The following is a 13,031-nucleotide window of genomic DNA, read 5'->3' as shown; positions in this document are numbered from 1 at the left end:
GTTATAAGCAATTCATTTGCTAATGAGTCCCAAGTCCCATTGAGAATTTCAAAACTTAAACCCAATCCTCTGCCTTGAACAAATTTGCAAAGCCTTTTTTTTGAAGCTCAGATATATGTTGAGTATGCATCAGATACGGAGTTCAGGCTATGAGACCTTCCTCTCCAAGGAGTGCAGGATGGTGGTGAGCAAGGATCAGGGAGCTACAGAGTGACCTTTCTCAAGGAAACCTAGAATATGCTTGGCCAAGGAGCATGCAAATGATCTATCCAAAAAAGCAAGACAAGCAAACTCTCCAATTGTACCTTCTGGAGAAGAGATGGTAGAAGAAAGAGGCGTCCCTGTACATGAAGACTGGTCTACTGCACCTGATGAGGATAAGGTGAGGTTTTCACTCTCAGGAGTTACACCACATTCCTGAAAAATAACATACCAGAAGCAAAGATTTATTTTTTTTAAATCCTCCTTTTTGTATGAGATACTTAAATGACTTAACGTCAATTTTAAAAATATGTGCAGTTCTTTCCAGTGAACGAATCATTATTATCGGCTGAATAGCAAGCCTTTGTCTGACAACCGAAGCCACTGTATTCAGCTCCTGTTATCTTTGACAGGCAAACTGTGGAAAGTTCCCTCCCAGTGTCTGCTCTACAGAGAACAGCTGCAATCAGACATCACGACAAAAATAGTTTGTTTAAACTAGCGGATGGCACAACCAACTCTTGGTTATGCAAGGAACAAATCCTGGTTTGTTTGCTTCTTACCTCTTCTCCTGCTGCCAGAAAGGGAAACGTTCTCTTTTTTTCTGACCTCATGGCTTTGAGGGACAGTGCTAGCTGAACTATATTTTTTTTATTTCAGCCATCATAACAAACCACAAATAGTACAAGCTCCAGTTTGAATTGCCAATCTAGGGCCAGCCTACAAGCCTCTGTTTATTGGACCATCTGCATTCAACAGTTACCACTAACTGATGTTTGATCAATCCATAGTTTATGCAGCATAATTTAACATGCTGTCTGAAGACTGTTTTCATCCCCAGAGTAAAAAGTAATGCAGAAACAGAGATCATGTTTGAAAGAGACCCCAAATACTTTAAAACAAAACATGAGCATTACCTCTTCATGATGACGAGGAGATTTTCTCCTGGAGATCCTGATTTCAGATTCACTACAGGACTTCTCATCTTCTTCTTCATGTAGAACTGAGGAATTCTGGGAGATTGACCTGGGCAAAAGAAAGCAAACCATCAGTCTACTAAAACACGTCATGCTGGAAAGCAAAAGCCGCAAAATGCTGGAAGCCACCAAAAAAGACACAAGTGCCCTTGCATCACTAGCTAGGTATATATGAAAGGCAGTTTGTTACATCAGGCACTAAACATAATTCAAGAAGAAATGATGCCAGCCATTTATAGCCTAGCCTTTGCAAGCTTGCAAGACAGCCACAGCAGTGCGGGAGGGAAAGACTTGCAGGTCACTTACTTGGAAAGGCTCTTCTTCAGCTTGAGGCCTTGGCCACCACAATCCGACAAACGGTCAAGGGGAGATAGCGTCCTCATGGGAGGCAGGTGGCTTTCACTGCCATATGAAGGCAGCATGCCCGAAACGTGGTTGTCTCCAAGAACGTGGAGTGGAAGGGCCGCTGGGGATGGAGTCAGAGGCCCATTAAGGGCTTCCAGGAGGGAGACCACCTCATAGCCAGGAGGGATATTCTCTGAAGACTAGAGGAACCAGAGACGGGTGTGAGAAGGTCACTTCTGGCAGTAGTAAACATGGTTTAATAAGGGAGATTGAAACAGTTCAGAAAGCTTCAATCTCTCTCAAAAAAATCTGACGTACATGAAGGCCAAAGGCTGATACTCTGTGAAGTGAGCAATTCTTCTCTCAGAGTTGCTTAAGTTATGTGCTTTTCTCTGAAGAGTGTATTTTAGGTATTGCTTAGCCTGAAATCACTGAAAGAGAGGTACTAGTTGCAAGACTTCAGTAGTAGTGAAATGCCATTGGGGGCCACAGCCATGCAGGGCACAAGAAGCTACACACACATACACACACACACACACACACACACACACACACACAAAACAAACATGGAAATGTACACATTTTCTCCCACACACAGCTTGCATGTATTCAAACAAAATTTCCACAACTATTAGGGCAAAACACATGCTCTTGCCCCTAACATGAAACCTGAGGCCAAGTTTACTCATACCCACAGATGAGGTGGTGAAGTTGTGTCTGGAATGTATCTCTTCAGACTGCATTAGGGGAAGGGAAGAGATCACATAGCTGAAGAAAAAGTCCATGCATACACAAAACTAATCTAACAGGCAAGACATTTATTCCCCCAACACCTAATTTTCCAACTATAACATTGTTGTTTAAAAAAAAAAAAAACACATATAAGAATATTTCCCCACAACTGCAGTCAGAAGTGGTACAGTCTAGACAGCCTCATCTGCTGTTTATGTGAATTAGGCCTTAAATATTGAGGAATCTCCTCAGCTGTATGGAAACATCTGCACAAAATTCTGGGCATGCAGGCTTGCATAAAACAAATCCATGAATGCATTGCTGGGTTAGGACCCAAATCTCTGTAGAACACTGTCAGAACCTTTAGTCTCTCACTGCCACAAATCTCTAGACTCTCTTCTCATTTGGGGCTAAAAGATCATATCTTTTATTTGTTTATATTCTTGATCTGCAGCCACACCACTGGACATCGTAAGGAAAGCTGTCTTGCTGCTGTTCTCATCATTCTCTACTGATGTTCTCATCATTCATATATTATGCAGCAAGCCAGTTTGTTATGCATTCAATGGGGAGGAGTTATATATAGCAAACTGGCTTACTGCATAATATATGAATGAACTTGCACTTAAAAATTTCCAGTGTGTTTTGACAGTTCTGAATTTCCTGTATCCCTGACTGTGACTCTGTTGCTAAGTTTGTCACAATGATTTATCTCCCTCAGGTTCCACCTCCCTCTCTAGCCAGCAGTTCTGTTACTGGCGTATGACAGCTTCTATACAACTAGACAGCAGGGTCGCTTTCACACTAAAACTGGAGACTGCAACAAATCCAGGAGCCAGTTCACAGTTGAGCAAGGGCCCCAGGCATTTGAACTGTTGTCACTCGAATACTAACCGAGTGTTCTTCTGAGTCAGACGTTTGAGATGCAATGACAGGGTTGAAGCTGGTAGGGGAAAGGGGTCCATTTTTTTTCCTCATAGCTCGGATTTGCAGCAGGGCTCTAAATGCTGCAGGACAGAAAGGGGGAGAGGGGGTATTGAGGGTACAAATCATCATCAAAAACACTGAAAAGGCACAAGTACAAAAATGAGATTGTCTTTAAAGGGTAGGAACATTTTGTTATAAGCTGGTAAAAATCACAAAACAACAGCTTGTCCAGATCTGTAGAGAGGCCTTTTTGTAGGGTTTTTTTTTTACATCTAAAGGTAAGCAGCAATAAAATGGTACTTAATCTCAAATGAATCCTGCATGTATTCAGCGTGCAATAGTAATTGCACTTACTTCTAAACTGCCCAACATTAATGGATCAAACATGGTAAATCACAGATTTCCCAAAGAAATGAAGGTTTCCTACTTTAGATAACATTAAAGTCTAAAAGAAGACAAGGACTTACGCAGCCTGCAGATGGGGCAATTGTTGGCTTGATAACGCAGGGTGTCAGCACATGTGTTGCAGAGGCAAAGATGGCGGCATGGTAAGATCAAGGTATCCCGGACATCCGAGAGGCAGACCACACACTCTGCACTATTGTCGCTCACCTCATCCTCCGCCACCTAAATAGGGAGCCAAAGCAAAATGCCAGCTCACGTACCAAAACAGGATTTTTTTGTGGGGGAAGAGAAGCACTGAAACTTGAGAAAACAAGGTTGCACTTATCTGTGACTGTTGTTCATCAAATGGTCTTCTGTGAAAGCACACATGGGACCACGCTTGCACAGGCTTGCCGCGGAGAGGGGCTAGCAAGCTTTCCCACTATGTCCCCCAGAGAGCCTTAAGATCTAGACAGCAGAAACTGTTCAGGATCCCTGGCTCCAAAGAGATCAGACTGGCCTCAAACAGAGCCCGGGCCTTTTCGGCCCTGGACCTGGCCTGGTGGAATGTTCTGCCCACCAAGGTCAGAGCCCTGCAGGACTTTTGACAATTCCACAAGGCTTTTATGACAGAGCTATTCTGCCAGGACTATGGCTGAGGCCTAAAACCCCTGAGACCCAGTCAGAACCCACTGACTAACTCAACTGATCATCTTTATGAGCCCCTTCTTTCTCTCCCATGATAGGAGAGCTGACAATTGTTTAACTCTTGTTTTTAATATTATTACTATTATTATTAAATTTCTATTTTTGTGCTAATTGTTTGTGTTTTACATCTATTGTAAACTACCCTGTTGATTCAAATGGGTAGCCAGGTTGGTCTGAAGTAGCACAATAAAATCAGAGTCCAGTAGCACCTTTAAGACTAACAAAGATTTATTCAGGGCGTGAGCTTTTGAGTGCAAGCACTCTTCATGAGATAGGGGTGGGTGATCAATATAATTATAAACAAGTAACCTTGTTGGGCCTGGATAGTTTACCTGTTCCTTCAAACTTTATTTTTACCTTGGAATCCTGTGTGTTATATTTGTTTTCTATTCCATAGATTTCCTGAAGCAGGTAGCTTACACCATCCACCTGTAAGAATAAGCAATACAGAAAGCAGAAGCTGAAATAGAGAAACCTCCAGGAATACAGACAACCACAGCCTCACTAGCAAACAACGCCTTTTTCCTGCGTCAGAAGATGACTATCACCCTTCAGCCCATTTGAACACACACACATTATGAAGAACCATCTGAATGGCTCTAGCCACAAGAATTTCTCCATTACATATAGGGCAGGAGTAGTCAACCTGTGGTCTTCCAGATGTCCATGGACTACAATTCCCATGAGCCCCTGCCAGCAAACGCTGGCAGGGGCTCATGGGAATTGTAGTCCATGGATATCTGGAGGACCACAGGCTGACTACCCCTGATATAGGGTATAGTAAAGCTATCCTTGGCTTGCATCACCTTTACCCATGAGTTCCCCTTCCCTTTTTGTAAGACTCATTGAGATAGGCTGTTGAAGAGAGTAACTGGCCTGAAAGAACCATATATCATCGAAATACACCCCCCCCCCCCGCGCTTTATATTAGTGTCGAAGTTCACCATCTCAGGCACCTTCCCAGGAAGGGTAACTAAGGATACACCTGAACCAACAGCCCCAACCACATAATACTCACCACTTGCTTCTGCTTTAGGGGTTTTACACAAAAGCTTCCATCAGCATGCTGGGAGAGGGGAGAAAAAAGAGACCTGATCAGTGGATTGATATCACTATCACTCAAAAGAGGCCGTAAAGTAGAAAATTCGGATGAAATAGAATTAATCTCAAATTTAACTGTTTAAAAGTAACTGTTATCTGTGCAAGAGGATACTACTTAGTATCTCTTTACAATCCCATTCATGGTCTACCCTGGGCTTCACAACCTTCCAAAAATCACTCTGCTTTAGTCCCCTATACACACACTCCGCATTTTTTTTATATTTTTACTATTCTTGTTCTTACAAAAGATAATTATCATTCAAAGAAGTCCAGAATTTGTTTCACTGTTATGCAATTATTTTTGTGTTTGCTTAAAATACATATACAAACATGAAATGCCACCTGGGGGGGGGGGATACATGAAGGTCAATTAATTAAGTGCAGACATTCTTGGCTCTCATCAGCTGTGTATGACTGATTCTGTTAGGAGTATGCCAGAATCATAGCTATTGCTTGATCAAACCCCCATCTGAAAGCTAATGGCCTGAGGCTTGAGGCCTATTAGTAAGAAACACAGCAGGGAGTTCTGCCTCCAGAGATAATACAGCTACAACACATCCGAGGTCCCAATGTTCAAAAAATGCCATCGTCTAGATACTTTCAGCTGCCCAGGACCTCCATTTCTGCATATGGTTATGAGCTCCAGCCCTCAACTGCTTGGACATGATTTGTGTAGGGTGAGGTGATGGTGGTGATGGTATTGTATTTGCATATTTTAATTGAAGAGGAAGTGCGGCCAAAATGTGGTAGGGTGTGGAGATTGGGGGGTTACCTCCACAGTCAAAAGAAGCCAACACTGACCCATTATGCACAGCAGCAGCTACTCCACGCTGCCACCATGCTATTGTGGTGGGGCAAAAAGCCCTGCCATCTCCCGTGTATGCACAGGGGCAGAGCTCCACCAGCTGTCCCGGCGCAACGGCCCCATGCCGGCAACGCGAGGCCAGAAGCGCCAGGAGCGCAGGTAAATGGCGGCAGCGACTGGGGGGGGGGAATTGGGGGCAGCCCCCCCTCTGCAGGATGGTGGGGAGCAGCATGCTGCTCTCCCACCATGGTGGGGGGGGGGCTGCCCCTGTCAGTTCCGCAGAGCCAGCAGAGGCGAGAGGCATCCCTGCAGGGACGCCATAGGTCGGGGAGGAGCCAGGCCAAAAGCCCGGCTCCTGCAATTATGCACGGGGCTTGGGTGGCTTGGCCCTCGCCTGTGCTCTCAGGAGTCCTGGGACTCTCGAAGAGCCCACGTTTCGTTAATGTGGGTCTTCCAAGGGCCTGGGCCATGACACGCCCGCGCTGGTGGTGGCGGCATGCATTATCGGGGATTTCCCCCGAAGCCCTTCCACCACCAGCACAGGTGTTCCAGCCCGTGCATAATGAGTCACTGAGTTGCATGTCTGGATACATGCAAGCTGGAAGTCTGGGACCTTCTTCCACCTATGTATTGTTTTCCTAGATGGGATAAGTAGTTGTCTGCATAAAAATCTAGAGATACTGATTCAACAACAGGGCCCTAGTGACATAGTCCTGAAACCCATTGTCCCACGTAAATTAAATTTAAGTAAAGTGGACTTTGCCTGCAGATCCACGAGTAATCTACCTTGTTACCACACAGTGCTCTCCAGCAAGTTCTGTGTCCATCTCTACAAGCCTAGAACCATATACAGTGTACAAAAGTAATCCTGGACAAGTTGTCATTGAGAAGACAGAACTCACCTTCTCAAAAGTAGCCAGCAGCACATGGCAGTGACCCATATGCTCTGTAAAACAAGAAAACAGGTAGAGATTAAAGTTTTCATGAAGGAGGATAACACAGGTGTGCTCCAGCTGCAAATGTCTCACTTCTTAACAGCTTGGAGTAGCGGTTAGTAGCAGCAGCTTCTAATTCTGGTGTGCTGGGTTTGATTCCCCGCTCTTCCACATACAGCAAGCTGGGAGAGGTTGGGCAAATCACAGCCCTGATAGTGCTATTCTCACACAGAAATCCTGTCAGGGCTCTCTCAGCTTTACCTATCTCACAGGGTGTCGACTGTGGGGAAAGGAAGGGAAGGCGATCGTAAGCCACTTTGAGCCTCCTTTTGGTAGTGAAAAGTGGCGTATAAAAACCAACTCTTCTTCTAAAATAAGCATCATTAGTTCACAAAATATTATTTTCATAGTATATTTGTATGCTGTTGTTCCTAGTAAGCATTTATACAGTACTTTCAGCGTGCTAAGTGCTCCACAAACATTACCATGCTCTAATCCTTACAACAGCATTGTAAAGTAGGCCACTGCCAGTAACACAATATTGCAGGTTGACAGTGCCTTTCCTAGGGACACCTGGTCAGTTCCTGGCAGAAGGTTTCCGGGATCAAATATACTACATCCCCCTCCCAGGAAATATTATCCAACAGGGCACCTGATACATTCTCAGAATCCAGTTATGTTAAACCAAAACTCTGCTATATGAACACAATGACAACTTGCAGACAAAGCCATTTGCTTACCATCTCCCTCATCCACCACGGCAAGTACCACCATGGGATATACTTCACGGTCTAGATCAAAACTCAGCTGCAAGAAGTAAAGAAAAGTCAAGCCATATTGGAGAAATAAGAACAGTCAGACCAGCAGAGTTATATATATGCTATGGCCTAATGAGTGCCAAAGACAAGTTTATTCCAAAAAGAGCTTTTTTTCAATTTGCATGGATGAGTTTCAGAATTTGCTAGGTACAGAAAAAATTTCTGTAGAAAACACCTACAGGTGGAAGAATTTTAAGCTATAAGGCAGTTTCTTCCAGCTAGCAAAATATCCAATATAAAAAGTTCCTCTGAGTCCCAGTTGTGCCATTTGAGTACTTCTGTGAAAGGTGCTAATACAGCAGAAAGGAGTTTTAAGAACTGAGTATTCCATCTCAGAATGTGACCACCACTACCCCAGTCCTCTCCAAGATGCAGTAAAAAGATGAGGTTTAAAGCCAGCTTCATCTTCACACTCAGATTTCCCCTACATGCTTTGCAAAGAAAGAGCCCCTTTTCTATAACCCTCACACCATCTCCTTGTTGCCCAAGACACCTGCTGTCACAAAAACCATACTGAGTCAAAACAGGACTGTGTACCATCTAAAGTTATTAGCAGCTGTACAACTAATTTTAAAAGGAGCATGCACGTTGTTTGCCACATTAATATGATATGGGGTATGCTGTGTACCATTGCTACACAAAATTCCCTGGTTTCCACATGGCAAAAGCATGTTACACCAGAAGTAACCGCATTTAACTTCATTTCCTTGTTTTCAAAGCCTTACCTCCTCTTCTGTCCATTCTGAGGGATCCACTGCATGGGAAGGGAGACAGAACTGTTGGCAAACTCCTCGCTTGTAACGGACAGTCTCAGACTGTAAACTGTTGTCTTTGGGTATGTAACTGCCATGGAAAGGTTGGAGACACAGTGAACAGTCACAAAACAGGAGATTAGTTTTGCCTTCTTCCTCATAAATACCGAAGCAACACTCTTAAAGTAAAGCAAGGAAAATCTCTTCCTTTGTGCAGGAGTCCAGACTTTTACCTCAAATGAAAAAGCTATACCTGAAAGCTAATTCATATCTGCTAACAAGGATAATCTCTGGTACCCAGAATACAAAGCCTTCAATCAAAGCTCCCCAATATATCCTATTCAAAAGGTTATCTTCAGGGCTGATAACATTTTCTGGAAACATCCACCTTTAGTGAAGCAGACATTCTGCATTTGTTTGCAAACTGGGTGATTCAGATCACGTCACCTTCCGATAGGTTTTTTGAGCATCTGCAGGGACCTCTCAAAAGCTATTTCAGTGGAATTCTGCCTTGTCATAGGCCGACAGAGCTAAAAATCAGTCTTGGATTAGCTAGCAGGTCTGAGATTTCACAGCTCAAGCTGCTACAAGTACTGTTGAGATAAACTGACAAAAAAATAGTTTGATGGCCATTGCCTTGTGCCTGATAAAATTCTTTCTCCCTGAGTGGATGAGTGTGTTACCTTTGAAACAAGCCTTGGGTCGCTGTTTATATTCTGATCTAACCCTGTGTATGGAGCTATCTGGTTTTGCTGTTACTTTCCATTTCTCAGCTGTCTTTGCTTTACAAGGCCTCTATGTATATATTATAGACTACTCACTTGATCATACAGCTTTTGCAGCCCCATCTCTTTAGCACCCCACCCAACTCACTTCATTATTTCAAACAACCAAGCTATGTGCCTCTGAACTTCCTGCTAGCACTTGCTATGTCTCAGAAAGACCCTATCTTTGAACAACATTGGAATTGACGGAATTATTATTGACCTCTTTGCATTCAGACCACTGGCAGATTATTTAGTTTCTGGAATGTGCAACTGTTGAAATCAAGGTATCATTTCTGACGGTAGTGCTCCTGTTGACAGGAAATGATATTTTACCCCAGTGCTTACTCCAAAGTATTTGGTTGCTGAGATAAATAACATTTTCTTCCAAGAGGAAAACCATGATGATTTTGGTTTGAGAATACATTTATATGCTGCATCAGAATGTATTCAAAACTACTAGAGACATGCCCCACAGCATAACTGTGTTTTTAATGACCTTTTGGAAATTAAAAGTGTTCTCTGGTGGCTGCATCCATGCGTGAGCATGTCCAGGTTGCTGTTTACAAACCCCAAACAATCAGCAAAACACCCGCAAGGTTACCTCACCATTCTGGCCACCTAGTAACCTTCCTTATTTCCCTTTTCTTTGCATTCTGCTCTGAACACAGATGTGCACTTCTCCCCTTGGGCTATGCCTTCAGATATAGTAGTATGATCATCATCACTGGGTCATTCTCAGCTTTACGTGTGGTGGAGAGTCAGAGAAAGCAACAGTGAATTTTACTTTCCCATCTACCTTGTATGCATGCCCCATCCCTGATACCACCAGCCATTCATCCAGTGGCATAACATTAAAATAGAGCCAAATTCAGCATTCCTTGGCTAAGAGACTAGTACTGGCCTTTGGGAACAAAAGCCTACAAGTGGTCAACCCCCTGCTAGAAAGTAAAACAAAAAGATTAGATGTTGCCTTGCCATTTAGTAAAAGTACGGCTAAGGAAGGATAGCACTGCTGTTGCTTGCCACTTTTGCTTTGTAAAGGACAGCCCGAGGATGAGGAGTGGACTGGAGCACTAAAATCCCCGCAAAGTAAACTGAGCCAAGCAGCCCTTGTGTCATGGTCCAGCCAGCTCCAGCAGAGTCCAGTGATGCAGACTACTTCTCTGAGGAAAAGGCAGCCAGCAGACCTTACCCAAATCCACAGCCAGTAATAGAAACACTTTAGTAGGGGGCAGTCTCTGAGGAGTCAGATATGGATCCACAGCCAGGTTCCAGTACAATGGCTCCATAGCCCTCCTGCCCTGAGTGGGCAGAGAGCCACCTGCTGGCCAGTTCACCTCCTCTGTCACCAGAGCTGGGGGAACAGCATAGAAGGAAGAATAGGAGGGAGCTGCAAGACAGAAGGTGCATTGAAAGACTGGTAGCGCAACACATCCTCCACAACAGCCATGTGTTTGCAGGAGCAAGGCTGAGGTGGCTGGCAGGAGTTTAGCCTGATGTATAAGAGCAGCCAACAAGAAAGTGGCTATGTGGAAACAAGGTGTCTTATAGCAGCCTGTATTCCTAATTGATTCCCTCATTTCTGACCCTAGAACTCTGCTTTTTGATTTCCCTTTGGACTTGAAGCTGTGTTTTAACCAGTATCTAGACTTCGGAATGATATTTTAACTACCTCTGTCTGCCTGTCATGTGCCTGCCATCAGGGCACCGTGTAAGACTCACAGAGCTGTGCTTGGCTCAGACCCAGCCAATGGAGACCCAAATGAAGGCTGATTCATCAGCTCCCCTCTTTTAGAGGCTCCTGAAGTACTGCCCATGCTGGTGGGGCTTGCCTTGCTCCTTGCCTTGCTCCAGTGGTTCTCAAGGGCAGTTGCCCACTGGATGCTTTCCAAGTAAATTAAAAGGCCATTCCATCCTGGATAAACACACTTATGCACAAGTGGTGTGGCCAAAAGTACAGCCTCTCACTCTTTCCCCGTTCCCTATCTTGCATATGACAGAGTATTATCCAATCTGGCCCCTCAGTCTCATAAGACTGCACCAGATGTGACTGTTCTTCTCCACAACATTCCTCTTACCTCACTGTTCCATTCTGGAATTCCTCAGTAGCCTGGTAATAGATGGTTATAGCCACTCGTGCATCGGTGTCAAATGTGAACTCCACATTGTAATGGATTTTTGCTTTGCTGACTTCCTCTCCTGGAGTTTTCACTTCCTCTGTGCATCTAGTAGAATGAAACACAGTTAAATACATTACTCCAAGGAATTCCAGAACATGAAAACCAAGGAGCTCCAAGCAGACTTGAGGTCTCTGACTGCTAAAATGTACACTAGATGGTTCCATACCTTTAAAAAGTAATAACTTTTTAAAGTTATTACAGACCCCTTAGTGACATTTCCAGAGAAAGAAGAGACAAGAGTCCCAAATCTCAGTCTAATTTTTCATGGGGTATAAGGGTTTGGCAGAGAAAGAAGGCAGCATGGTACAGCGTGATCTCATCAGATCTTAGACATTATCAAGCAATGAAATTCATTTACAATCATTCAGACCAAACTTTAAATGTACAACCAAACTTTAAACATAGACATCTTAGAAGCTTAGCAGGACTGGTACGGGTGGGAGAACATCAAGGAAGGCTCTGTAGAGAACACAAACCGCCAACCCCTTGCTAGGGCTGCCATCAGTTAGTTGAGTTTGACGGCACAGATGCACATGTAAGGGTTGGCTTACATTTGGAATAGTTTTAACATTTACATTTTATTGTACAGCCAGCATGGTGCAAGGATTACAGTGTTGGATTAGGACCTGGGAGATCCCCACATTGCCACTGAAGCCTGCTGGGTGATTTTGATATGGTCACACAGCCTACTGTTTCTCAAAGAGGTGTGACGATAAAAACAGAGGAGGGAAGAAGGATGTTTCAAGATGCATTGAGTCCTCACACTGGGGACAAGGGGGGGGGGGGTATAGTTGTCTAACTCAACAAATATGGGGGGAAAGATCTATTAGAGTACCTGTTCTCTTATTCAGTCTGGTTTTTCTTGCTGATTTTCATTGTCTGAGCCTTCTGGCTTTCGTCACCCCACCCACCCACACTACCATTTGACTGGCTGACCTCAGGGCTAATTGTTTATTGCAATAGTTATGTTATGCAGCGAAAATGAGAGAATGTAAACTGGAAGCAAGGCCAGGCACAATAAATCAACAACATCAGCAGGCTCCCTGCTTCCCCCCCCCCCCCCCGAAATCCACCAAGACTCCTGGACCTGTTGCATTATTGTTTTATTATTATTGTTAATTGTTATAGAGTTACTTGTTATTATCAGCTAATAATATTATAGTTAGTTATATGTAATGTTCTCTGTATAGTTTCTTTCAGTTCCATGTAAACTGCCCTGAGCCTTCAGGGAGGGCAGTAAATAAATAAATAAATAAATAAATAAATAAACAAACAAACAAACAAACAAACAAACAAACAAGCAAGCAAGCAAGCTGATTCAGATTTGGAATAAATTAAATGACAGTCTTTTCACCAGCCTAATTTTTTTTTAAATTCAAATGATATACCGCTGAATTGT

At 43.7% G+C, this 13,031-nt stretch overlaps 1 protein-coding gene across 5 annotated transcripts in view; it reads right to left on the bottom strand.

The window, feature by feature from the left end:
* RNF157 (ring finger protein 157) overlaps positions 1-13,031 on the bottom strand; it is a 102,963-nt gene that overhangs the window by 23,549 nt on the left and 66,383 nt on the right. For 4 of the 5 annotated variants that reach the window (XM_077327718.1, XM_077327717.1, XM_077327715.1 and 1 more), the window contains exons 4-15: positions 11,531-11,677; positions 8,659-8,776; positions 7,856-7,922; positions 7,083-7,126; positions 5,293-5,340; positions 4,632-4,703; positions 3,650-3,809; positions 3,150-3,262; positions 2,219-2,260; positions 1,485-1,723; positions 1,119-1,227; positions 306-417 (exon numbers count right to left, since the gene is read on the bottom strand). In XM_077327718.1, the coding sequence (XP_077183833.1) occupies positions 306-417; positions 1,119-1,227; positions 1,485-1,723; positions 2,219-2,260; positions 3,150-3,262; positions 3,650-3,809; positions 4,632-4,703; positions 5,293-5,340; positions 7,083-7,126; positions 7,856-7,922; positions 8,659-8,776; positions 11,531-11,677 (1,271 nt within the window). The remainder of the gene's footprint in view (positions 1-305; positions 418-1,118; positions 1,228-1,484; positions 1,724-2,218; positions 2,261-3,149; positions 3,263-3,649; positions 3,810-4,631; positions 4,704-5,292; positions 5,341-7,082; positions 7,127-7,855; positions 7,923-8,658; positions 8,777-11,530; positions 11,678-13,031) is intronic. The other variant, XM_077327716.1, reaches the window with a different exon arrangement.

This window comes from Paroedura picta, chromosome 3 (genome assembly GCF_049243985.1).
Source record: "Paroedura picta isolate Pp20150507F chromosome 3, Ppicta_v3.0, whole genome shotgun sequence".
Classification (NCBI taxonomy): domain Eukaryota; kingdom Metazoa; phylum Chordata; class Lepidosauria; order Squamata; family Gekkonidae; genus Paroedura; species Paroedura picta.
Note: the sequence above shows the minus strand (reverse complement) of the source record. Positions and strands in the feature narration are given on the sequence as shown.